Source organism: Spermophilus citellus (assembly GCF_964194105.1).
Source record: "Spermophilus citellus genome assembly, chromosome: 2".
In the NCBI taxonomy this organism is placed as follows: domain Eukaryota; kingdom Metazoa; phylum Chordata; class Mammalia; order Rodentia; family Sciuridae; genus Spermophilus; species Spermophilus citellus.
Genome location: NC_138183.1, coordinates 151780232 through 151803621, shown reverse-complemented (window position 1 = coordinate 151803621; position 23390 = coordinate 151780232). Strand labels below are relative to the sequence as shown.

The 23390-nt window shown below is 50.9% G+C and overlaps 1 protein-coding gene and 1 long non-coding RNA gene across 3 annotated transcripts; both read right to left on the bottom strand.

The window, feature by feature from the left end:
• Nucleotides 1–5017: 5017 nt before the first annotated feature.
• Nucleotides 5018–21286, bottom strand: SCN4B (sodium voltage-gated channel beta subunit 4). 2 transcript variants are annotated; one of them, XM_081281474.1, is made up of 5 exons: nucleotides 20875–21077; nucleotides 13558–13730; nucleotides 12376–12604; nucleotides 10365–10494; nucleotides 5018–8637 (listed from the first exon to the last, which is right to left on the bottom strand). In XM_081281474.1, exons 1-5 carry the CDS (start codon nucleotides 20933–20935, stop codon nucleotides 8544–8546), a joined length of 687 nt encoding a protein of 228 aa, XP_081137600.1. In that variant the 5' UTR covers nucleotides 20936–21077; the 3' UTR covers nucleotides 5018–8543. The 2 variants fall into 2 exon arrangements, with proteins under 2 accessions (XP_081137600.1, XP_081137599.1); XM_081281473.1 differs by lacking the exon at nucleotides 13558–13730 and having other exon boundaries at nucleotides 20875–21286.
• Nucleotides 13891–20864, bottom strand: LOC308642491. Its single transcript, XR_014020571.1, has 2 exons — nucleotides 16284–20864; nucleotides 13891–14349 (listed from the first exon to the last, which is right to left on the bottom strand). It is a non-coding gene; the product is annotated as an uncharacterized lncRNA (long non-coding RNA).
• Nucleotides 21287–23390: the final 2104 nt, after the last annotated feature.

Genomic DNA, 23390 nt, shown 5'->3' with positions numbered 1-23390 from the left:
GGGGCCCTGCCTTCAGCGAATACTTTCCAAGAGCTTGTGGAACTGTCACCTGGCTCAGACACTCCTTATAAAGATGCCCAGGACCGCCACAATCTGCACAGCCATTAATTCAGAAACTGGCAAGGGGCGATGGGGGATAAGAAAAGACAAACAGACACACATAGAGAAAAAGCTGAGACCAAGTGGGATATTACACCAGATAGCAATGCAATGACCCAGAGGCAACTCGGCACATTTATTATATAGGTTTTATCATCAAAAGGTTATTTGTGGGGCTGGGGTTGTAGCTCAGTGGTAGAGCGCTTGCTTGGCACACATGAGGCCCTGGGTTCACTTCTCAGAACCACATAAAAATAAATATAGGTATTTTATCTATCTACAATTTTAAAATCTTAGGGGGAAAAAAGAGTTATTTATGGGAAAGTTTCTGCAAAGCAGGCCAGCTTGAAGATCACAGCCCTGCAAGATGTTATGGTTATCTTGCTATTCTCAGAATCCTTTATCCCTAGGATCCAGTGTCTGAGTTTCAAGGTTAAAACTGATAACTCTGAGCTTTTGCACAGAGTGACCATGGGCTGGTGTTGCCATAGCAACTGGGCAATGTTAACTTGTACTTTTGCACAAGGAGATCCCAGTGCAAGCACACCACCACCACGAGGCAATCAGACACCTGGATCCATATCACCGTTTCCCACACAGGACTATATACTTTTCAAAGTATTTCACACCTGTTACTTCACTTGACCCCAAGAGCACCATGCAGTAGATGTAACTGTTCCCCCATTTTACAAGTTAGGGAACTGAAGCTCAGAGAGGTGAGCTGGTTTTCTCAAGGACATTTCACTGGTAAATGAACCCAGAGTCCTGGGAGTCTAAGTTCAAGATTTCTCTTTTCCATATCTGCTTTCAAGCAATGCAAGAGGCCCCACATCTCACCTGTTAGCCCTCTCCATGCCTTTGTCTCCATGCCCTTGCTAAGCAATGAGCTGTGAGAAAGCATCCTGCTGCTGCCACCTGTGCTTTAGTGTCACGGTGAGTGTAGGCACCCATGGAAAGCCAGAGAAGGGGCTGCCCATGCCCCTGGGGAGGTGGGAGCATCCTGTCCTGAATCAGAAGGGTCTTCAGTTTCTCTGGCTTCAACCTTAAGTCTACCCGACAAATGACCTGATAATGTAGCCAGAAACTAACACACAGGACTCTCAATCTCTTGGCCTCCCCCTCTTCAAAGTTACCTGCATTCCTTTCCCCCTGGACCTCCTTTCCTCCATCTCCATAGCAGAGGTGCGACCTCACCTGTCTGTCTAAGGCCAGACACTCCACCTGACTTCTGGACTCCGCCTCCTGGGGTCCACCCAGTGACTCTTCCCTCCCTCTCAGCTACCCCAGCTTTCCCTCCCCCTGTCTCTTCCCGATTCATATTTAACCTGGGTGAATTTCTTCTTCTTTAAAGCAATACCATTCACCCTACTTCCTACCTGGACCAAAGCCCTTCACAGCCCAGACACCTGAAGTTGCAACCTTCTCACTGGTGCCATTTCCCCTCCCCCACCAACTCCCAGCACTGAAATCGAGCTTCTGCCACCTTCCTGACCTGGCCATCCTATGCCACTTTGCTGGCTTGCTGGGGTCACCATTGACCATAGTCATGTCTGATCTGATTCTTAACCATGTTCTTAATGCCCCTGGATACCTTGGTCTCAAAACATCACTCTGTCTTGGGCTTGGGCTCTTCCTCAGCAGCCCGTTTCTGGCCTCCTCTTCCTCCAACACGATGAATGGCAGAGCCCAGGATTCTCCCCACCCACAATCAGATGAGCCCACCTGCCCCAGGCCCTGAGCAGATCATTCCTCCTAACATCCAGACTTCTTACTGGCAGCTGCCACCATTTGGGAGCAGACACGGTGTGACGGTGTGACGTTGCCTATTTTTTTGTTGTTGTTTTTGTTTTGTTTGTTTTGTTGTTGTTGTTGTTTGTTTTTTGTTTGGTACCCACATTGTACAGACGCCCCAGCTGCTGGAAAGCTAAAAGTGGGGAGTTAACTTGACCCAGTTGCACTCCCTGGGGGTCAATTTGACCCAGTCTGGGGTTACTGAATGCAAGAAATTGGCCAAAGACAGGAATGGGAGGGAAAACTGGGCCCAAAGGTCTTTCAAAGAAACCCTTTTGATCCCTTAGAAGCAAAGGTTCAGGCTCCTGGAGGTTATCAAAGCCCACGTCTGTCTCATGCAGCATCAGAGGGAGGAGAGCAGGCCTGGAGGAGAGGTGGCGAGGAGGCTACCAGTGCAGTAGGTGGGGATAGTTTCCAGCTTTTCCACAAAGGCCCCTCCTGAAAGGTCCCCTAATCACTTAGGTAAACTTCCACCTTTACATCCATCTGATCTGGGTGCTCGCTACCAGCTCAAATCAAAAACATTTAAGTTATATATACTTTTTAAATTTTTTTTTATGTTTTATTTTTTAGTTGTAGTTGGACACAATACCTTTATTCATTCATTCATTCATTCATTTTTAGTTGTACTCTCTGCCTTTGCTTTTATTTATTTATTTTTGTCTTTATACATGTATTTCATGTTTTTTTGCATTGCAATTCTTATTACACATATATACCACAATTTTTCATCCCTCTGTTTGTACATAAAGTATGTTGACACCAATTCGTATCTTCATAATGTACTTTGGATAATGATGTCCATCACATTCCACCATCCTTGCTAATCCCCTGCCCCCTCCCTTGCCCTCCCACCCCTCTGCCCTATCTAGAGTTCTTCTATTCCTCCCATGCTCCCCCTCCCTACCCCACTATGAGTCAGCCTCCTTATATCAGAGAAAATATTCGGCATTTCTTTTTTGGGGATTGGCTGACTTCACTTAGCATTATCTTCTCCAACACCATCAATTTGCCTGCAAATGCCAGGATTTTATTCTCTTTTATTGCTGAGTAAAATTCCATTGTGTATATATGCTGCATTTTTTTTATCCATTCATCCACTGAAGGGAATCTAGGTTGGCTCCACAGTTTAGCTATTGTGAATTGTGCTGCTATAAACATGATGTGGCTATGTCCCAGGGCCTACAGTGTGCTAGACGAACATTCTACCACTGAGCCACAACCCAGCGCCCCTTTATTTTTATATAGTGCTGAGAATTGAACCCAGGGCTTTGCAACTTGCTAGGCGAGCACTCTACCCCTGAGCCACAGCCCCAGCCCTGAAGTTACATGTGCTTTAATCCGGGTTGAGTCTACATGGAGCTGGCAAGAGGATTAATAAACAGGGTGACCCCATGTCCAGGTTTTCTCAGGCCATTCCCAGTTTCTAATTTGGTTCTGAGACATTGGGTCACCTGTCTGCTGTGACTACTGGATATGGAAAGAAAGTAGGGATGACACAGTGGTAATAGGGGTGTGACCAGACCCTGGGACTGATCCTAACAGGGGTAACTTCACGTTCAATGCACAGCATCACAAGAGTGTTGTGAACTCAGGCTCAGCCCAGGAACCTCAATATCCAACAGGTATATTGCTGATAAGGAGGTGATAGGAGGTCCCAGGCAACAAGGATCTCCTGCAGACAGGTGAGTGGCAGCACAGGAAATCCTGGTGATAAGCCCATGTGGGGGGTAGCGTGGGGCTCAGAGCTGGAGAAGGCAACATTGTCAATGACAGTGGCTGAAATCAAGGACCTCAGCACCTTCTGCCTTCCTAGGTTCCTTGACATAAGAAGAGTCTTTTAATGAGAACTTTTGAGAATATAGCATATGGAAAACCCTTTGAAATGCAGTGTGAGGTGAATTCATTGAAAAGAGGGCTCAGGTATAGTGAGAAGAATGTAAACAACACCCACAGTTTCATTGGCCATGATTTCAGTTACCCAATGTCAACTGCAGTCTGAAAATACTAATATCTGGGCCAAACACAATGGTGCATGCTTGTGATTGCAGTAACTCTGGAGGCTGAGACAGGAGGATTGCAAGCTCAAAGCCAGCCTCAGCAATTTAGAGAGATCCTATCTCAAAGTTCAAAAAAAGTAAAAAGCACTGGGAATGCAGCTCAGTTTTCAAGACTTCAGAGTTCAATCTACAGTGCCAAAACAAAACAAAACCAAACTAATATTTGTCTTGGTTCTTTCAAGAGAACCACATTTATATAACATTTATTACAGTATCATTATAATTGTTCATTTTATTATTGTGTTTGTTAATCTCTTATTGGTACACTAGACTTTACCATAGGTGTATATGTGTGTATAGCAAAAAATGCAGCTATATAAGATTCTGTACTACCTGCAATTCCAGGCATCCACTGGGGGTCTTGGAACACAACCACTGCATATGAGGGAGCTTACTGCACCCCCAGCTCCTTCCCAGTGTGGACTTAACGCCCAGCAGCTAGAAATTCCTTTCTGAAGGCAAGTGTTCATTTGCAGCAGATTCTACCTGGAGACAAATGCTAAACTTGATGAGGGGAGAGGAGCCTGGGAAAGGGGATGTTGTGGTATTTGGTGGTAGTAGAGGCATCAGCACACAGGGAGGGCCCTGGTCAAGTCCAATATGAGAAGGACAACTTTCCAGCTTCTGCAGAGAAAGTACCAGAACTAAAACAACCTGAATGTCTGTGAATACGCCAGAAACCCCTAGGCCTTTTACATGTGTTATCTCCCTAGACAGGTAATGTTTTAGACATAAGCAGACTGAGGCTCGGAGAAGGTGATTTTCCTAATTACCGCTGGCAAGAATTAAAACAGGCCAGGTGTGGTGGCACACCCCTGTAATCCCAGTGGCTCTAGAGGCTGAGGCAGGAGGATCATGAATTCAAAGCCAGCCTCAGCAACTAAGCAAGGCTCTAAGCAACTCAGAGAAAGCCTGTCTCTAAATAAAATATTTTTAAAAGGGCTGGGGATGTGGTTCAGTAGTTAAGAGCCCCTAGGTTGAATCCCCAGTACAAAAAGAAAGAAAGAAAGAAAGAAAATAGGAACCCAATTCTTAATTAGTCAAAAATGGAAACTCCAAGCCCCAAGTATTAAATATAATTTTTATTTCATCCAAGGCAAAGCTAAATACAATTCTATAATGCAAAACATGTTGTAGAGGCAAGACAGTCTGATCACATCCATTCTGTGCTTGAACACGAGTCAGTGCAGGGTGTGTGCACATCTGTGCCTCCCAGAGGCACCCTTGGACCCTGGGGCTCCTAAGGCCCGCCACTGCATCGTTTGATCTATAAAGTTATATAGGAAATTTACTATGGGTATTGTCATCCAAGCCAGAGGAATAAACCATGCATAAGATAGTCGAAAGCACTGCATATCAGGTGAGAGGTGGGAGGGTAGGGACTCCAACCTGGGACAAAGTAAAGTGCAGCAAGCCATAGGATTTTCCCCAGAAGTCCCCACTCTTGGCACTCCCTCCCCCCAGCCCTCTGATGGCAGCTGTAACAGAGATGGAGTCACAGAGAGATGAGATCCAGGAGCATGGCTGGCCTTTCCCTCCATGTCTTATTCTTTCTCAACCTCCAGCTCTGGCCAGGAAAATGGCTCCTGAAATCTTCAGTGTCTCCCCCATCACACACCACCCCTTTCATGCATAGCTGCCCCCTTTAAAGGTCCCACTTTCGCACCTGCATTGCCTGCACAGGCAGGTTTGCATGTGTGTGCATCACTACACATGAGTACCCCCACACCCCGCACCGTCTCAGGAGCACACCCTCAAAACCTGGGCACCATAAGAGCTGGCCAGCCAGACGTGTGCAAAGCTGAACCTCATCAGCCCCTCTCCCAGGCATCTCTAGCATCACAAGTTCATTCTGACTGCCTTCTGTTTAATCCTAACATGTGGGAAACCCAAGGCATCCACTGCACACATCCTAATCTGAGGTCAAGGATGAGGAGTTCTGAACTTTGGTCTCACGGACATCACTGGCAGTGCCCAGGGTCCTCAAGAGCAACTTTGCAAACGGATCTCTTGAGCCCACAAGCCCTGGGAACACCCTCACCAGCCCTGACCCACCATTGGAGACCTGCATGTACCTAGGATCCACTTGTGCCCATAGGCACCCTATTGCAAATCCATTCAGATGCTTCTCGAGGGGCATAATGCTGTGATTGAAACAGGACATTCTTTGTTGTGGAGACTAAATTTAACACTCTTAGACCCCACTCACTAAAACCAGTAGTGACCCAGGCATTGGGATAGCGAGAAATATGCCCCTTACAGTCCCAATCATCTCTATTGGAAACCACTAAACAAGAGCCATGGACAAGAAGCTTCAGGCCTCAGTCAGAGTCAAGGTTTCTAACATTACAAAGACTAAAGAATTCCAAAGGGGAAGGGTGGAAAGAGTGTGTGTGTGTGTGTTGTGGGGATGGGACACAGAGATGAGGACATGACAGACTTGGAACAATCCCTCCAATTATAAAACTGCTTCCCAAATCCCTTTCCAAGCTAAAAAGATTTTTAAAACAAAACTTGCCAAGTCCCACGACAGTCCTGTGAGGTAGGTAAGTAGTATTACACCCACTGGATAGATGGAAAAGCTGAGCCCAGAGAAGCTGCGAGGCCTGCCTATAAGTCAGCAGAAGACCCAGAAGAGGGGAGAGGAGGTTGCCCTAACTCTTCCACTGCCCTATGCTTGGGGTTCCTCTCAAGAAAGCAAGAGGCACCCCAGGCACTCTCTTCAAATGTTGACACTGGGAAGGGAGAAGAAAGCAGTGGTTTTTGCATGAAGGCAGCTGGAAGAAATTTTCTAAGTGTCTGGGGGCTCTGATCTGTCTATTCCCAAAGCCAAGAAATCTGACCCCCAGTCCTTGAAGAAGGAAAGGAGGGGAGGGGGCAGTTCAGAGTGGGGATCTGCAAACCCATCAGGTTGGGTAAGGGACACTAGCCCCAGCCATGGGCATCCTGCAGGTACTACTGCTCCTCAAATTCCTCCCAAGTTCCACCCTCAGGGACGCTAGTGATTGCCTCTGGGCAGGAGAGTCCTGAGGCCACCCCCATGTCTACTTCTCTCCACCCCTCCTATGGGCCCAGAAGACAGAGTGTCAGCCCAAAAGGGAGAGAGGGGCTGGGACCCCACACAATCATGAGGCCCCATCATGACATCTTGCCATCAGGGTCCTGGATGGGAGCATCTGGCAGGTGTCTTGAAGACTCAATCACTGATGTCAATGACACAACTCCAGCTTCATGGCCTCCTCATTGATGCTGGGAAGGAGAGGGTGGGGACCACACCAGATGCGAAGTTCAGGGGAGGGCATAGGAGCCCCGACTCCAGGAGCTAAGGCACAGTCTAGCCCACCCTCAAGGGGTATGCAAACCAGTTCTACCAAAAGCAGAGGAAAAGTGTGGGCGCCCTCTCCCTGCTCCTCCCCAGCCCCAGGGTGGGACTGGGGTGGCCCAGCTGAGCAAAAAGCACCTGGAAAACTCCAGGGCTCTCTCACCCAAAGAAGAGAATCCCTGAGGCAAGGCAAACCAAAGGCTGGGGATGAGCAACCCTGGGGACGGGGGACAAAGGTGTGATGGGGGGGGGCCCAGGAAGAGCAAGCCAATGAGATGGAGGTTCAAGGGGACAACTCCCTCAAGCAAGATGACATCACCTGCTGTTTCAAGGGAAGGGTTGGAGCAGGGGGGAGCTGGGGTCAGGAGTGCTCAGGGTGGCCATGGTCCTGCCATGCCAAGGTCAAGGGCTGCCAGCATGTGGGGCTGGAGTGGGCGTGGCAATGGCCGAGAGGCCTAGGACATTGGCTTGCCCACCTCTGCAGCCCGATTCCCCCAGGGAAATGCTAGAAAAAATGTAGGTTAGCACTCTAGTGCTCCAGAAAGGCTGGAGGGGCCTCTCCATGACCACACAGAGAGCAGAGGGACAGGCTAGGTGGGCTGGGACCCCTCAAGACCAAGATGGCCAACTCTCACTCAGAGGACTTAGAAACTCGGAGCTAGGGACAGGACAGGGAGCAGGACAAGGCAGACAGGCACTCCAGGGTGGGGGGAAGGGGAGCCCCCATTTTCAGGGTCTGTGAGAGACCAGTTATCCCACCAATCAAGTTTGCCCCACATTGTGGCCCCACCTCCAGTAGCACCCCCACCCCAAGGCCTTCTCCAGAGTCCTTTAGCCCCCTCCCACCCAAAAGGGTTTGTTCCCCACACAAGGCTCCAAGGTCCAGCTTTTGGGGCAGGCTCACTGATCCCCCAAGTCCCTCTTGAGGAGAAATCAGAAGGAAAATCAAGGTCCTGCTCACTCAGTGGGGGGAGCCAGAAAGAGCCCCCGTCTTCCCAGGTGTCGGGGGACCAGCCCCACCTTTCCCTTTCCTGAACTTTCCACAGGCCCCCTTCTCTGGCCAGTCCTTGTCCCTGGGAAGCCCTGGCTGGGGAGGGTGTGGGGCAGCCTGGGCAGGACACTGGTTTCTCCCTGCCCGGGAGGACTACAGTTTGAGCCAAGCAGCAGATGTCTCAGGCACGTGGGTTCTACAGACGGACGGAGGGGCTCAAGCATCAGTGTCAGGATCAGAAAGCCAGGCCCCCTGCAGCTGCTTGGCCTGAAGCAGGGCCTCAGACTTTTGTGGGTGGTTTCTCTTCTGCCTTGGAGCCAGGCAACCCGTTCTCCGTGTTGTCATTCCCAGAGGAACTCACAAGACACTCCTTCCTGGGGAGGGAGAGAGAGGTGCACTGGTGAGCAGAACAGGGGATGAACTGGGGGGGGGGGGGAGGAGCCACGGTCTCTGACCTTCTAAGAGCTAAGGTAACCAGAGGCCAAGTCACCTGCCTCTCACGCCTTGGTTTCCTCGTCTATAAAATAGATGGAACCCTGACACCTTCTTCATGAGATGCTGTGAGGAGTAAGCATATCTAAAAGGGGAAATGGACTCGGCAAGGCCTCGCCACCACCTCCTTGTCTCAACATGGCCACAAGGGTCATGAGGGTCAGATTCAGGCTGTTCCACCCCAGCGGGAGGGTCCAGGCCAGCAAGGAATATTCTGAGGACGTAGAGCTCTTTCCCTCAGTCTCACCAGGCCCTTCTCCCTGAGCTCTGTGAACAAAGGCAGGGGCACAGCAGCCGTGGGTGTGGCCTCAAGGATGGCAGGTGGGGCAGAGGGTTGTAGGACAGGGCAGAAGGCAGAGAAAGGAGACGTGGTCAGCTAGGAAGACACCTCGAGGGTGGGACCCTCGCCCCTGGCCGCCCTAAGCTGGATGGTTCTGATATCAGTTTACCCCTTGTCCACGGCAGAGTCCTAGAGGATGGAAAGAGTTCATGCAAAGTTTCTCCTGGACTTTTACTGTAATGTCCCTTTCCTTGCCTATTCTCAGGGCCCCAGCCTCTCCCCACTCAGTCCCTCTGTCCCATGGCCAGACCCTTTGATCTTGAGGAGTGGGCCTTGGGGGCCTGCAAGCCCTCACCAGTTCTCCAGTGGCAGTCAGAGGGAAGCCACTTGCAGCCAGGCTCCCAGGCCCCCAAGATCTGACTCTTCTCCTTTCTTTTCCTCAAAACCTCACTATGACAGAAAAGGCCTTACTCCCCAGACACGCGCCCACTGCCAGGCTCTGCCTTTGCTCTCAATGCTTCCTCCACCTGGGCCACCTTCCCCTCACTGTCCCAGGGTGGAAATTATACCCCCAACAATACCCAAATATCACGCCTCTTCCAAACTCTGCAACAACACCTTATCACACCTGTTTTCGCTGGGATCCACCCCTCTGTGCCTGGTATTACATTTACTTGTGCATGCATCTTGTCTCTTTCACCAAAGGACAGGATCGTTCCTTCCAGAATGTCTTACAGCACCTGGCACAGTGCCTTGCACATGGTACCTCAAAAATAGCCACCAAGTGAAAGAATGAATGAATCAACTCTGGAGATACTCAATGAGCAAGAAGGACATGGTGGCAACAATTTTAGGGTTGAGGCCAAATGTGTCAGAGTTCAAATCTCTTTCACTTACTAGCTGTGTGGCCTTAGTCATGTCACTTAACTACTCTGAACCTCACTTTGTTCTACTATAAAACAAAAGTGATGGGTACTGTATAAAATGCCTGGTGGAGCACTTAAAGTGTGGTAGACATTTGATGAATGATAGAATGAATTATAATCTGTAGCAATCTCCTGGTGCACCAGTGCCCTAGCAAGAAAACACTTAGCATGTATTTATGTACATAACGATCCAGTGTGTTCCATTAATACAGACTGGGAGGATGGGGAAGAGCCCCGAGAGGGGGATGAGAGTTGCATGGATAGCAAAGATGGTGGTGGAACTCAGAAGGGAGAGTGGAATGAAGAGACGGAGGGAAGGGGCAGATGAAGGCAGAATCAAAGGAGCAGGAGATGGGAGGGGGGTGAGTCAGGAGCCCAGAGCCTGCCAGGGAGGTCAACTCACTTTTTCTCCCGGGTCTTCTTGAGGACAAAAGTGATGAACTTCTTTAGCAGCAAGATGAAGATGAGGAGTCCAATGACTCCACCCACCACGGCCAGGATGATGAGCGTCACTGTGTTGTCCACTTCTTCCACTGTGTGGCCAGAGCAGAGAGGAGAGGACGGGGAGGGGGAGGAGGAGTCACCTGGAGCCAGCACCATGGAGGGCCAGGGCCAGCACCACCCACCACAGGCCATGGACCCTCTCTAGGCCTACTGCAGGACAGAGAGAAGCTGGAACATCCATCCGACTAAGGAACAATAGGACCCTGTCCCCCCACCCTCCTCATGCACACCCTCCCCAAAACTCACACACACGTTTGGGATGAATCAGAATTTGAGGTGTGAGCCACAACTTGACCCCCAAATTGTCATGTGAGAATTTTCTTGCCTCCTTCAGACTTTGGCCAGCGAGGCCTTCCTCGGCCACCCTGCAAACCCCCCACCGGCCCTGCTGCTTTATCTTTCTCTGCAGCACCAACACCACGGATCTCTCTTTTTAAGTCACTCCTCCACTGGCAGGAGGGGAAGGGAATTTCCCAAGGAGCAGGAACGTGCCCATCTTCTCCCGCTGGGCCCTGAGCATCTAGAACATCATCTGCCACATGGGGGGGGGGGTGCTCAGTACACACCTGTGAATGGATGAATGACTCAAAAGGGAGACCTTAAGGGACTTTGTGAGGAGCAAAGAAGAGAAGGTAAGTGAGAGCTCTTCACTCAATGCCTGGCACCCAGAAAGCCCCCATAAATGTTGGTCCCCTTCTCCTCTCCTCTCTCCAAAAAGGCTGAGCACAAAGCAGAGTGACAGAAACCCAGACAGAGAGGAAGAGGTGACACTATACCAGACCTCACTCAGATGACTCCAGGCTCCGAAAAGGCTCCCCAGATCGCCTCTGGCTGTGCCCTTGGTACTGCCAATATTGAACCCATGGTGTCCCCCTCTCCAGGCACTCCATGTCCTCCAGGAGAGCAGGGGACTCCCAGGGACACACAAAAGGCAGTAGAATTGGAGCCCTGGAGTAGCTGCCCTTCCCCTATGCTCAGCTCCTGAGGCTCCTTAGTTTTGCGGGCTCCTCCGCAGGGTGAGGCCCAGCCTCACTTCTCCTCTGCTGTTTATCACTCCCTGTTTCTCTAAACACCTCCAGCCTTAGGGACCTGTGACCACCTGGCTCCTTATCACATCCATCCTTACTGTCTAATTGGTCCACCCACCATCAGACTGCAATTCCCTGCTAGGAGCTAAGCTCCCAGAGGGCAGGGACCATTATAGGTGCTGCCACGGATGTATATACGTCATCTGCCACATTCCAGTTATTCATTTTCTTGTCCTCTGACCTACCCTGAACTGTACATGCCTCAAGAATACTGTGTATCATCCATAACATGTTTTAATACAATACCTGACATTCAACCAATGTTTGCTAACAGAATACACAATAGTAACCGTCATCAGCATTTACACAGAGAGCTTAACTAGCCATTCCTAGATAGTTCCTCCAGCCATCACAACAACCCTAGCAGAATGCAGCCATATTCCCATTTTACAGACCAGAAAAACAAGGTTCAAAGAGGCTAAGTGATTTCACAAGCCACTCAGTAGCAGAAGTGTTTACACTCCCGGATGTAACTCAGATACAATTCCAGTAACTTTTTTTTTTTCCCTGTACTGGGGATTGAATCCAGGGTCACTTTACCACTTAGCTACAGCCCCAGTTTTTTCTATTTTTTATTTGAGACAGGGTCTCATTGGGTTTCTGAGGGTCTCAATAAGCTAGTGAAACTGACCTACAACTCCCAATGCTCTTGCCTCAGCCCCCCAAGTCCCTGTGCACCACCACACCAGGCGGCTCCAGTAACTCTTGAAAGTGTAAGGTCACAGAAAGCACCAGTGCAGGCCACCATGCCATTTCACTGTACCACTGAGACACCCCCAGCCCTTCCCACTCCACTGCCCTCATCCCAACCCCACTGCATACATTTATCAACAACTTGGAGGAAGATGGTGGCATGGTGCTGCAGGTCATTCTCCTTGGGGTTTTTCACATGACAGGTATATTTGCCCGTGTCGCTGAACTCCAGGCTCCTCAGCAGAATGGAAATGTTGTTCATCTTCTCCTTAGTGGAGCCCTCCAGAGTGATGCGGTCATCACCTTTCAACTTCACCCTAGGGTCGGACTTCTCATTCTTCACAGTTCCATCTATGAGCTGGGTCACAAAAAAATCAGAGTGATCAAGGGTCATGACATCACTGCAGCCCCATCCTTGGGGGCCTTCCCTGTCCAGGTCGAGAAAGAGCCTCCCATGAGAGGTGTTTCACCTTCCCAATTTCCTCTGCCAGAGTCAACAGCTCTGCCTGTCAAACCTGAATTCTGCCTGTTTCGGGCCAAACCCAGTTCCTTTTATTAAGGTCTCCTTGGAATGCAGCATGTTCTCACTGCTCTCTTCATAAAAGCTTTTACATAATGACTCTGCAGATACCGCATGCATTTCCCTCTGCACTTCCCACCCTGTCTCTCTGACACTGAGTCCCTTGCTTCACTTAATTCTGGTCCTCCATCAAGACCCAAGTCAAGGCCACAGCTCTGTTCTTCAGCACCCTCTAAGGTCAGTGTTTAATTCCATCCAGAGGAAGACATGTCACTTCCCTGGGTCAGCCTGAGGCCAGGTCCCCTGCCAGGCTGCACAGAACTCAGCCGGCAGATTCACCCCTCACCCCACGCCATTACTGTTCCTCCACAGCCCCTGCTCCACCCCAGTTTCCTCGCTCCTTCCCTTCCAAGTCCAGCCACCTCCTTCCTCGTTCATTCTCTTCTCATTCCCTCTCTCCAAGGCTTCCAATGGTCTTTCAGTCTCCTGTTGTTTAAATTAAACTATCAATTTTTACACAAGCAATTCATGTTATGGATATTTCATAAAACCAGACGGACAACTCTAGCCAAGAATTCTAACAGACCCAAAATTCTGGTCCCACCATCTAAACATCCCTCCCACCCAGAGTCTGTCTGGAAGAAATCTGGGAAAAGAGGTAACAAAAGTTGGGCTCTGGGGACCATCATAGTGGGGCTCAGCCCAGAACCGACCACAGTCTGGGATGGGAAGTGAGCGATAGAGAAGGGAAGGAGAAACTGGACTGTCCTGACTGTCCCTACACCACTTACAAGCTTGAATATATCAGTGCTATTGTAGGTCCACCAGAAGCGGAGGTTCTCGAAGCCAAAGCAGCTGGAGAAGGTGCAGGGCAGCAGGATCTCCGTGCCATTGACAGCATAGATGGTAGTGGCCTTTCCCACAGACACCTCCAGCGACAGGGACATGGGGAGCAGGAAGAGACCTGTGTAAGGAGTACACCCTGCATTGGAAGCGGATCCTCAGGCTGGACAGAGTGGCTTGGCCAGGAAGGGAGGCCTCTGTCACCCTCAGTGTCAGCTTCACTAGAATGATTCTTTTTACTCCAATTGAAATGTCTCACGTAGATGGGACTGAATTCTGGGCCCTTAGTACCTCTTGTGACACTCTAATTGACCACCAGGGGTCACCCCAACCCAAGAAAAGGAGGGTCGGCCGTTTTGCCGGGGAATCCTCGCCCCCTCCCCGCCCCCTCACTTAGAGACGTAGTCCCAGAAAGTGCCCAGGGAGCGCGGGCGGTGCGCCCTACTGCAAGCCTGGGAATTGCCCTAGGACGGTGCACCTCGTTGTGTTTGCGGAATCTGGGGGTGGGGGAGAGCGGGGATAGGATAACAAGAAGAAGGAAAAAACAGTCGCCTGTCCCCGCAACTGTCCTGCAGCCTCTCATCACCCAGCCCTGGAGACTCCTACTGGGCCCCGAGGATCTAAGAGAGACACCTTTGGGCCGGACCTTGCTTGATCATCTGAGGCCAGCGCTTTCTGTCCATCGAACGAGATCCTAACAGAAGGATGATGGACCGAGCGGGATGACGGGGCGCGCACAGCTTGGAAATGGGCAGCAGCGAGGGCGGAGCGAGTAGAGCAAAGATGGAGAGAAAAGTAAGAGAGTAGAGACGCTGTGGAGGCAGATTCCCGAGGCACTGAAAAGCACGCCTGCAAGCGGGTAGCCTCGGGTGACCTGCTGTTCCCTCCCCCTCCCGAGAAGCGGGGCCTCCCCGCCACATCCCGCAGCCACGCTCGACCCCGAAGCCACGATCGGCCCCTCATCCCGGAACAGCCGCGATGACCCCAAAGTTCTGCACAATCCCTCCGCAGTCGCAGTGCGTCCAAACGCCCCGGAGAGAGAGGCGACTCTACTAGCGGCCGGGACCCCTCCTCCTGAATCCTTGTAAGGGCACCTGGCCCCCCTCCGGCCCTGCACATTTCTCTAGGAAACCCCGCTCTCAAGGTCGTTGGGGAAAGGGGATCCGCAGCTGGACGCATAACTCTTCCTGTCCCTAGGGGCAAAATGAGTGTTTTCTCCCACCCTAATTCTCAGGAGGCCTTTAGGAATTAAGTTAGACAACTCCTGCCGCATCATACTTCAGTTTCTTCTTGTTTTGCCCACAGGAGAGTATGATGTTCTTGGTATTTTTGAACAATGCTTTCTAAATGACAGCGAAGGAGCTCCAAGGAGAGCTGGCAGCCCTGCTCCTGATCTCAAAGGTCCACTCATTTTCGTGTCCCTTTTGCTTCTGGCAACACAGTGGAGTCCCTGTACCCCACCAGTTTAGAACACCCATGGCCCAGTAACCCAATCACGACCCCTGCCACTGTCAATAATAGCAGTAATAGCTGATATTTATTGAGCATTTATTATGTGCCTGGCACTTTCCACCCTCACTCCTCTCCTTTGTATGGTATATACTATTATAGATCCATATTCAAAATGAAACAATTGAGACTCCAAAAGTTGGGTAACTTATCTAAGATCAAGGAGAGAGACACTGCCACCATCCCATAGTTCCAAAGCAGGAAAATTCCTCCTTACATCCTAAAATAGCCAGGTTTGCCCACCAGGACTCCAATTAGTGCTGGGATGCTATTTCAATTAACTGTCATTTTTTTGGTCAGCTCCTGTGTGCCAGGAATTGTTTCAGAACAGTAGTTTGCAAATTGAAAGGAATCAGAATCACCTGGAGAGCAGAAAGTCAGCAGGGCCCTGCAGCTACTGATTCTGTAGGTCTTCTGTGGTGCCAGACAGTTGGCGTCTCTTCAGAGCACCCCAGCTAATGCCATGGGTGTGGACCACTCTTTGAGAAGCACTGTGCTAGAGGACTTATACTGTATTAACCACAACTTTTATTAGGATGTCAAAAGGTAGGTATAATTTTTTTCTCATTTTACAGATAATTAAAATTGAGGCTCAGAGAGTAGTTACTTGCCCAGGGGGCACATGGTAAGTAGCCAACCTGGAACTGAACACTTACTGTACTACAGGATAGATGTTTTTATATAGTGTCCCATTTAATCCTTTAATAATCCTATAAGGTATTCATGGGCTGGAGATATAATTCAATTGATAAGAGTGCTTGCCTCACATGCACAAGGCCCTGGGTTCAAATCCCCAGCACCAGGGGGAAAAAAAAGATAACACTATAAGGTAGTCATTATTTTTATTCCTAATAAACAAATGAAGAATGGGTTCAAAAAGATTAACTTGCCAAAACCACACACCCAGGAAGTAGACAAACAACTTTCAGAAATATGTCTGCTTTTCACATCTCAAAAACAGCAGTTATCAGGGCTTAGAGTTCCTTGGAGCTCCTGGGTTTCCCTCCCTTTTACCCTCCCCTATTCCCACCCTCCCAACCCCCAGAGGTGGGGAGGGGGGCAGGAACCAGACACAAGATTCCACCCTCTTGTCTGGGGCCAACACCAGAGGATGGCTTTCTAGCAGGACACACACACACACACACACACACACACACACACACACCTTTGCTCCTCACCCCTCCAACAGCCTCCGCAAGGCTCAGGAGAAAAACAGCTAGATCCCTGCTAGCTACAGGGTTTTTGGGGCTCCAAGGGGGCCGCAGGTCCCACTCCAATGTTCATTGGCACTCAGGCCCGAGAACCTGGGTAATGGAAAGGATGTGAGAACTCAAACCCCTCCCCAGTCCTGGCCAGGTATTCAAGAGCACAAAAGATGCACATCAAAAGGGAAATGCTTTGTGCTGCTCTAAATAGAAGCAAAATGGAGCAAAAGAAAGGTTCAGAATAGAAGACACTATTTCTTTAAGGTCTGGCTCACAACACAGTGTGCATTTCTGCCTGATATGGATGACTTAAGTCTAACACACTCAGAACTCTAGGAGGAAAACACTGCCATTTCCTCCTTAGTCTGGGGGTGGGGGTGAGGGAAAGAAGCAGAGATGGCTTCCACTGAGTCCAGTGCCCCACCCAGGTTAAGGCATCTTAGCTTGACTCCTCTACCATCCAGCTCTCCCAGCAGGGTGTCACCTGTGAGGCTGTGCTGCAGGGATAAGAGAGAAGAAGGGTGCATGATTCTTCTGAGGCCTCTCAGAGGGCTGCTTCAGCAGATTGACCAGGCCAGGGGAGGACTGGTCAGCAGACACCACGCAGGCCCACTCTCCCTCTTGACCTTGAGAAAATCAGAAGTACCACATCCAGCATGTCCATCCCTAAACTCCACCGCAAAGGATGTCTATAAACTTTCCTACCTCCTGAACTTGGTGTGAAGCCAAAACAGAGATTTTAAAACACAAGAAGGGTTTGAGTGAGTAGGCACCCCACAGATAGAAGAGAATGGTGTTTGAATGTGGAGAGGGGGCAGGGTTGTCTCCATCTTAGACTTGGGTGTAACCAGGGCACTCCTAGCTTCCCTTAATGACCAGTGTCAGCCAAGAATGTCTCCAGGCTACTCACACATTGATCTACACCTTCACCACGTACCACAGTTTGGATTATTTCCATGCGGCTGTTTCCCTGAAGTAAAGGACTTTCTTTGCTTCATCCTAAATGTGATACTTTAGAATGTCAAGGTGCACATGTGTGTTTGGGAGTGGGAGCCTCTTTCTGATCCTGAGCTGCTTTGTCTGGATTTTCAAGTTTTATTAAAGTAAAAAAGTATTCAGCATACTAAATATTCACACCAGTGGGACTCTCATGGCAACAACCTTACAGACCAAGGCAAATGCCAGGCAGGAAATATTCTGCCCCCTTTCCCCACATCCAGGGATCAGTAACACCCCCCTTCTCGGGTCAGGGGGAAGAAAGAGGACAACATGGTGCCCACTCTAAGTTTAGCTCTGAGGCTTAGCTGGCATGGCGGGCGGAAATTCAGCTGAGACACTCTAAACCTAGGGGAGTCAGAGAGGCTCAGAGTGAGAGCTGGGAGGCAGAAAGTGGGCCGAGGACAGCAGAACAAGACCCCTCCTGGGGGGGGGGGGGAGGCCCTGGGGGCTGTGGAGGCAAGGCTGGGCCAGGCAAAGCCCTTGGGCCCAGAGACATAGGAAAGATTACAACTCCCTTGCCCTAGGCAACCTGCCTGCTTCCTGCCCACCCCCAAGAGCTTTGCCAGGATAGAAGCATGCCCCTGAGACGACAGTGGATGCTCCGCGGAAACCAGCTTTGCAAACAAGTCCAGACAGTGTGCCTGTCCCACCTCTTACAGACCTGTGTGTTGGCCCAGACCATCCATGGCTTATGCAGATATCTCCTACCTCCCCTCAATGACCAGCCACAGAGCAAGGTGGTTCTCTGAGCCCAGAATCTACCCAGATGCTGATCCCACCAGGCAGTGGCCAATCAGAAAGGCTTCTCTCTTCCCCACAGGTCTATGCCTCCACAAGATTTAGAAAGAGAATCAACCATCCTTTCCAGATTCAAACCCATCTTCTCCCTCCACGGCTCCCCTTGCCTCTCCTCTTCTCCAGGAACCCTGGCTTCCCGTTGCCATTTTCTTCCTCTGAGTGGGAATGAACACCCTCTTCTTAATTGCGTTCTCATTAAACAAGCCCTTAATAAATACATACCAAGGGAAAGAGGGTTGTGCAACACAGCACCCTCACAAGTGATAATTAAACACAGATCACAGCAATTAAGCAAATCAGGGAACAAGGAAGGGGTGGGCAGGACAGATATATTACCAGTTACATGCTTAGGAAACGTCTGGAACCCACATAAACCTCAACCACAATGATATGGCCTTGGAAACTGCTTCTACTTTAACAAAGGGCATCTTGCTGGGTTGTCCAAACTCACTGTAGTCTCAGCCTATGGCACTGAGTTTGGTATGGGGAGAGGGGAAGAGGACTCCCAGGAATTGACCGCTCTGGACCCAATCTCCCCTGCTGTGAAAACAGCAGCTCTGGGTCCCCCAAACCTTCATCCTTCTATGCCATGCTCCAGAGCCTCGCTTTTCCTCAGCCCAAAGCCCAATGCCTACTGACCTTCCCCCTCACCATAATTCTGATAAAGGGAGGCAGCTTGGTGTGCCAAAGCCCAAGAGGCTGGATTCTGTCCCATTGGACCATTGACTGGTCATGCAGCCTTGAGAAAATCACCAACCGTTTCTGAACCACGGCTTCCTCATCCCCAGGAGAGTTCTGTGCTATGGTTTCCAAAGGTCTTGCCTTCTCTGATGCACCCAGGCAATTGCTACAGCTCAGCTATCTGGTCCTCTCAGCATCTCCCCCACAGGACCCACAGCATGGATGTCCACAATCTCAAGCTCAGAGCAATGTGTCTGTGAGGGTTCAATCAGTAACTGCTTGGGAAAGCCCAAAGGAAGACCCTGTTTGAAGTCCCTTTGCAAAGCAGAGAGGCAGGGGGCACAGTTGGTGGGGCCTGCTGGCCTCCACAGTCCTTGGAGGAAGTGGGGCTTCCACCTGGAGAAGTATACAAGATTCTGCCTCATTTCCTCCATTGCCAACCACGCACGCGCACGAGCACGCACGTGTGTGTGTGTGTGTGTGTGTGTGTGCCCGCGCACACACACACAGTTCCCAGGTCTCCTGATTGCCCACAGAAGCCTAGTTTTATGAACATTCTAATAGTCCTGGGCCTGGCATCCCACCACCAACCAAGCACAGGAGGCACAGAAGCTCACAACATAATGTGGGTGTAATTTGGCGACTGGAAGAGTTCCAATGTCTCAGTGACCAATGTCTCATTACCCCTGCCATAGCCACATTGGGAACCTGGGCTGATCTGAGAGGGGATGAGGAGGAATTTGTGTGAAGTGGCACTCTGCCCATCTCATGAAGAGAAGAAGCCTCAGGTGCCAGAAGCTCACTTGGTTAAGGTCCCTCTGAAACCCACATGACATCTGTACCAAAGGTCTTCTGTCCAACTGCAGGGATGTAAATAAGCCATAAGTGGCTTCCATCCAGCTTCAGGGATGTCAATTATCCAGTGGCTCCTGAGTAAAGATATCCTCTGGCTCCCTCCACCTCCAGGTACTGACATAACAGCTGGACGCACAGTTTACAGATGCAGAAACAGTAGCAGCTTCCCTTGGAGGTTTCTGTCCCCAGTTTTCAGCACAAATACCTCTATCATGTGCCTGACCCAATGGGGAGGGGACAGCTGCCCAAAGCCAAATCTGAGAAATATAAACAGGAAGGGGTACAGGTGCCAGAGATGGAGTCAGCTTACATTGAAGTCCAACTATGATTTATGAGGAGATTACACTCTAGGCTAATAAATATCATCCCCCAATCTCTTGGAGTTTGACCCTCAAAACTATCATGTGCATATTAATAGTTATTTATAATACTCCATTCCCTCTGTGTCCTCTGGCATGTCCCCTTAATCTTCATAGTCACCCAAAAATGAAGATCCAGGAGCAGGATAAACAGGTCCTCGCTACAGAATCTCTTAACAGGAAAAGAGACAAGGCCCTCCCTAAAAGGTAGCTTTTGAATGGTCCTCCAAACCCTTCCAAGCTCTTCCAGCACCTGGTGCGGAGCTGTGGGGAAAGCAGTAGCTCAGGAACTGGGCGGGGGGGGGGGGGCCTGGCGGGGGGAAGGCCTGGGAGGAAGGAGATCCCCCTGGCCCCCGTAGCATGCCTGATGCCTAGGAAACACGCAAACCGCTCTGAGCAGGAGTGGAAAGCACCATCCCAACAATCATACCCACAACCCACCTGGCATCCCCTACACCCAAGGCACAGACCCCCTCCCGTAGCATGCCTGAGCCTCTGAACTCCGGAGAGCCCCGCTGCAGTCTCAATACTCAGCTCCAAAAGCCTGGAGCTGAAAGCGCCAGAGACAGGGGGGGAAAAAAAAAACAAAAAAACAAAAAAAAACTCATCGCGAGGCTGATGGGCTGACGGGCTGATGGGCTGTTGCGGGGGGGGGGGGGGAGACGGGGACGCACGGTCCCCAGAGAGCACAGCCTCAAATCCAGGCGACCGGTGGGAAAAGGGTGGCCACCGTGCTCATTCTGTGCAGCGCTCCAACACCCACCCTATCCGAGGCACCCCTCTTCTCCAGTGTCCCCTCCTCTGGGTGGGGTGGGGGAAGGAAGAAACGAGAGAAGAGACCAAGCTGGGGCTGCCTTACCCAAAAGCCCAGTGCCCAGCCATCTCGCCAGGGCTTTGCCTCGGTCTCCAGCCCGGGACATGGTCCTGTTCTCTCCGGAGCGCGCCGAGGGCGCAGGGATGGGATACTGGGCACCACCGCGCTCTCTGCCCGAGGTCGGCAGTCGGCCCCGCAGCTGCCTGGGAGCTCTGCGCCGCGGGTCGGGGCTCCGGAAAAGTTAGCTGGCAGAGAGCGGAGGAGGGGGAAGGAAAAGAAGGGGGAGGCGCGCTCGCCCGCCTCCTGGAGCCGGCTGCGGGAGCCGGGGCTGAAGCGAAGGAGGAGGAGGAGCCGGAGCAGGAGGGGGAGGACGACTGAGCGAGAGCCGCGGCGAGGGAGGCTGCGCCTCTGCTCTGGAAGCGCTCCAGCCGCAGGAGGGGCGGTGGCCGCGGCGGAGCCCAGGGCACCCCCGCCTGCCGCGTACCCTGCCCCGCACTCCCCGTTTCGTGGTCCTGGAGCCCCAGGACCAGGCTGAGCACCCAGTTTCCTCTCCAGTCGGGCTAGGCTGTGCAGCTGGGCACTGCAGGGCCGGTCCGCAGCCTCCCGCATCATCCCATGAGTCGATCTGCCAATTAGGAGCATAGTTTAGGGGGAGTAGTGGTGGAGCTTTTCGTTTGTTGGAAGGCTGTTTTGTTCTGCTTGGGGAGTCCAGGTACGGTAGAGATTCTCTCTCCCGGGACTGCCGAGGGACCACTAGATTGTCCGCAGCGGGCGCTGCCGCAGCCGGTGGGCGTGCGCCGGCTTGCCCACTGCAGCCACGCCTCCGTGGCTGCTGGGCGGACGCGGCGCGCGTGCAACCCTAGGACCCGCGCCCGCTGTCTTCAACCACGCTGCTCATCTGCTCCGCGAGTTGCTTTGTACCGCCAAAAATCCATTTCTTCCCATGGAAAAGGGCCCCTGCCCACTGCCCACCAACCTCCCTCATTTCTTCATAGACTCCTTGGAAATCACCGTGGTCCTGGTGAGAGAGGTGGCCAGATGCTACCCATCCATCCCCGTCTGATCTGTGGCCAGCACACCCCTTTACCCACCCACAGCATCCCTACCCCATTAGTCACCCTCCTCCTAAAGCTTCCTAGTTTCCTTCTGAACCCAACCCACAGAGAGTCCCTTTTGCCTTCTTCTTGAGGTGGGAGTGGAGGACCCCAGGGTCACTACTAGGTCAGAGGGCTAAGGTGACACTTGGAACCAGCGGGGATTCCCCACCCCGCCCCCGTACAGTTCTGAGTTAAAATTAAGCAGTGCTCTCTGTGGTGGGTGTCTTCCTCAGCACCCCTGCCCAACCATTCAAACCTCCAGTATGTATCCTCTTTGCTATCTGGAGACAGGTGCAGACTTAAAAACCTGGAACCTCCACACCTTTCAGGTTCTGGCCCTTGCTGCAAGCACACCACAGCATCCTCAACCGACCACCCACCTTTTCAACCTGGAGGGTCCTTGGTAATTTTCAGAGACATCAGAAACCCATGGGTTGTATGCAAAATGATAAATATCTGTGTGAATTTTGCGGTTTTGCTTCCTTCTTCAGCAATACTGTTGCGGTAGTATGGTGGTACAGTGACTCTGACAGCCTCACAGTTACACTCACCCAATCTTCTGGAGAAGACTTTGCTCCACACCTGCAAGGTGGTGAACACAAGATACTTATCTGGTAGGATTGTCAAGAGAAATCTGACCCTCAGCCCTGGACTCCAGATTTTGGAGGACCTCATGCTGACTCTCCTCTGGCTATGCCCCTCCTCATTGAACAATAATTCCTTGAGAACACAGGGTGGTGGACATGTAGCTCCTCCCCTTCTAGATTGTTTCAAGGATCCAGGACTCTGGAATTTGCTCTTTAAATACCCTGAGCACATGGTGTCACTCAGGAGGCTAAGGCAGGAGGATCACAAGTTAGAGGTCAGTCTGGGCCATTTAGCAAGTCCATGTGTCAAAATAAAAAGGCCTGGGAGGTGTAGTTTTAGTAATAGAGTGCCCGTGGATTCAAACCCCTATAGCACACACACAAAAAAAGAGGTTTGATGAATGGCTGACTCCAAATTTTGAAAAGAAACAAAAAACATTCCCAGGTCCCAGACTAGTATAATGGTTTTTGTGAATATGTGCTATTCAATTTAAAAAAAAAAAAATATTCCAGGAAATAAATGTATCTTTGTGTCAAGACAAAAATAAATAAATAAATAAATAAATAAATACCCTGAGCAGATCTCTTTCCCAGGTCCATCTGTCCTCTGAAAGCTGACTCTACCAGGCATACATGCACCCAGACACCCAGGAAGTGGTCAAGGGACAACTGTTTGCAAGTCATGGGGAATGGAAGGACTCTGGCTTGCAAGTGGAGCCTTCCCAAGCATGTACAACATCCTGTTGTTTCAGGACCTGGGGAAGAGGGGTGTGTGGAATAGGAAACCAAACAATGGGGAAGGGAGCTCCAACCCTGGATTTACTAGGTAAATTTACTAGGAACTTTCTAGGTAACCTTGGGCCACATCTCTAGGCTC

Excerpts from the sequence above, each read along its gene's own strand:
- SCN4B (XM_081281474.1), bottom strand. The coding sequence starts at position 20,935 with ATGTCCCGGGCTGGAGACCGAGGCAAAGCCCTGGCGAGATGGCTGGGC. Across the intron at positions 13,731-20,874 it reads GCTGGGCACTGGGCTTTTGG|GTCTCTTCCTGCTCCCCATG; the intron begins GTAAGGCAGCCC and ends CTCCTTACACAG. Across the intron at positions 12,605-13,557 it reads GCACTGATATATTCAAGCTT|CTCATAGATGGAACTGTGAA; the intron begins GTAAGTGGTGTA and ends TTTGTGACCCAG.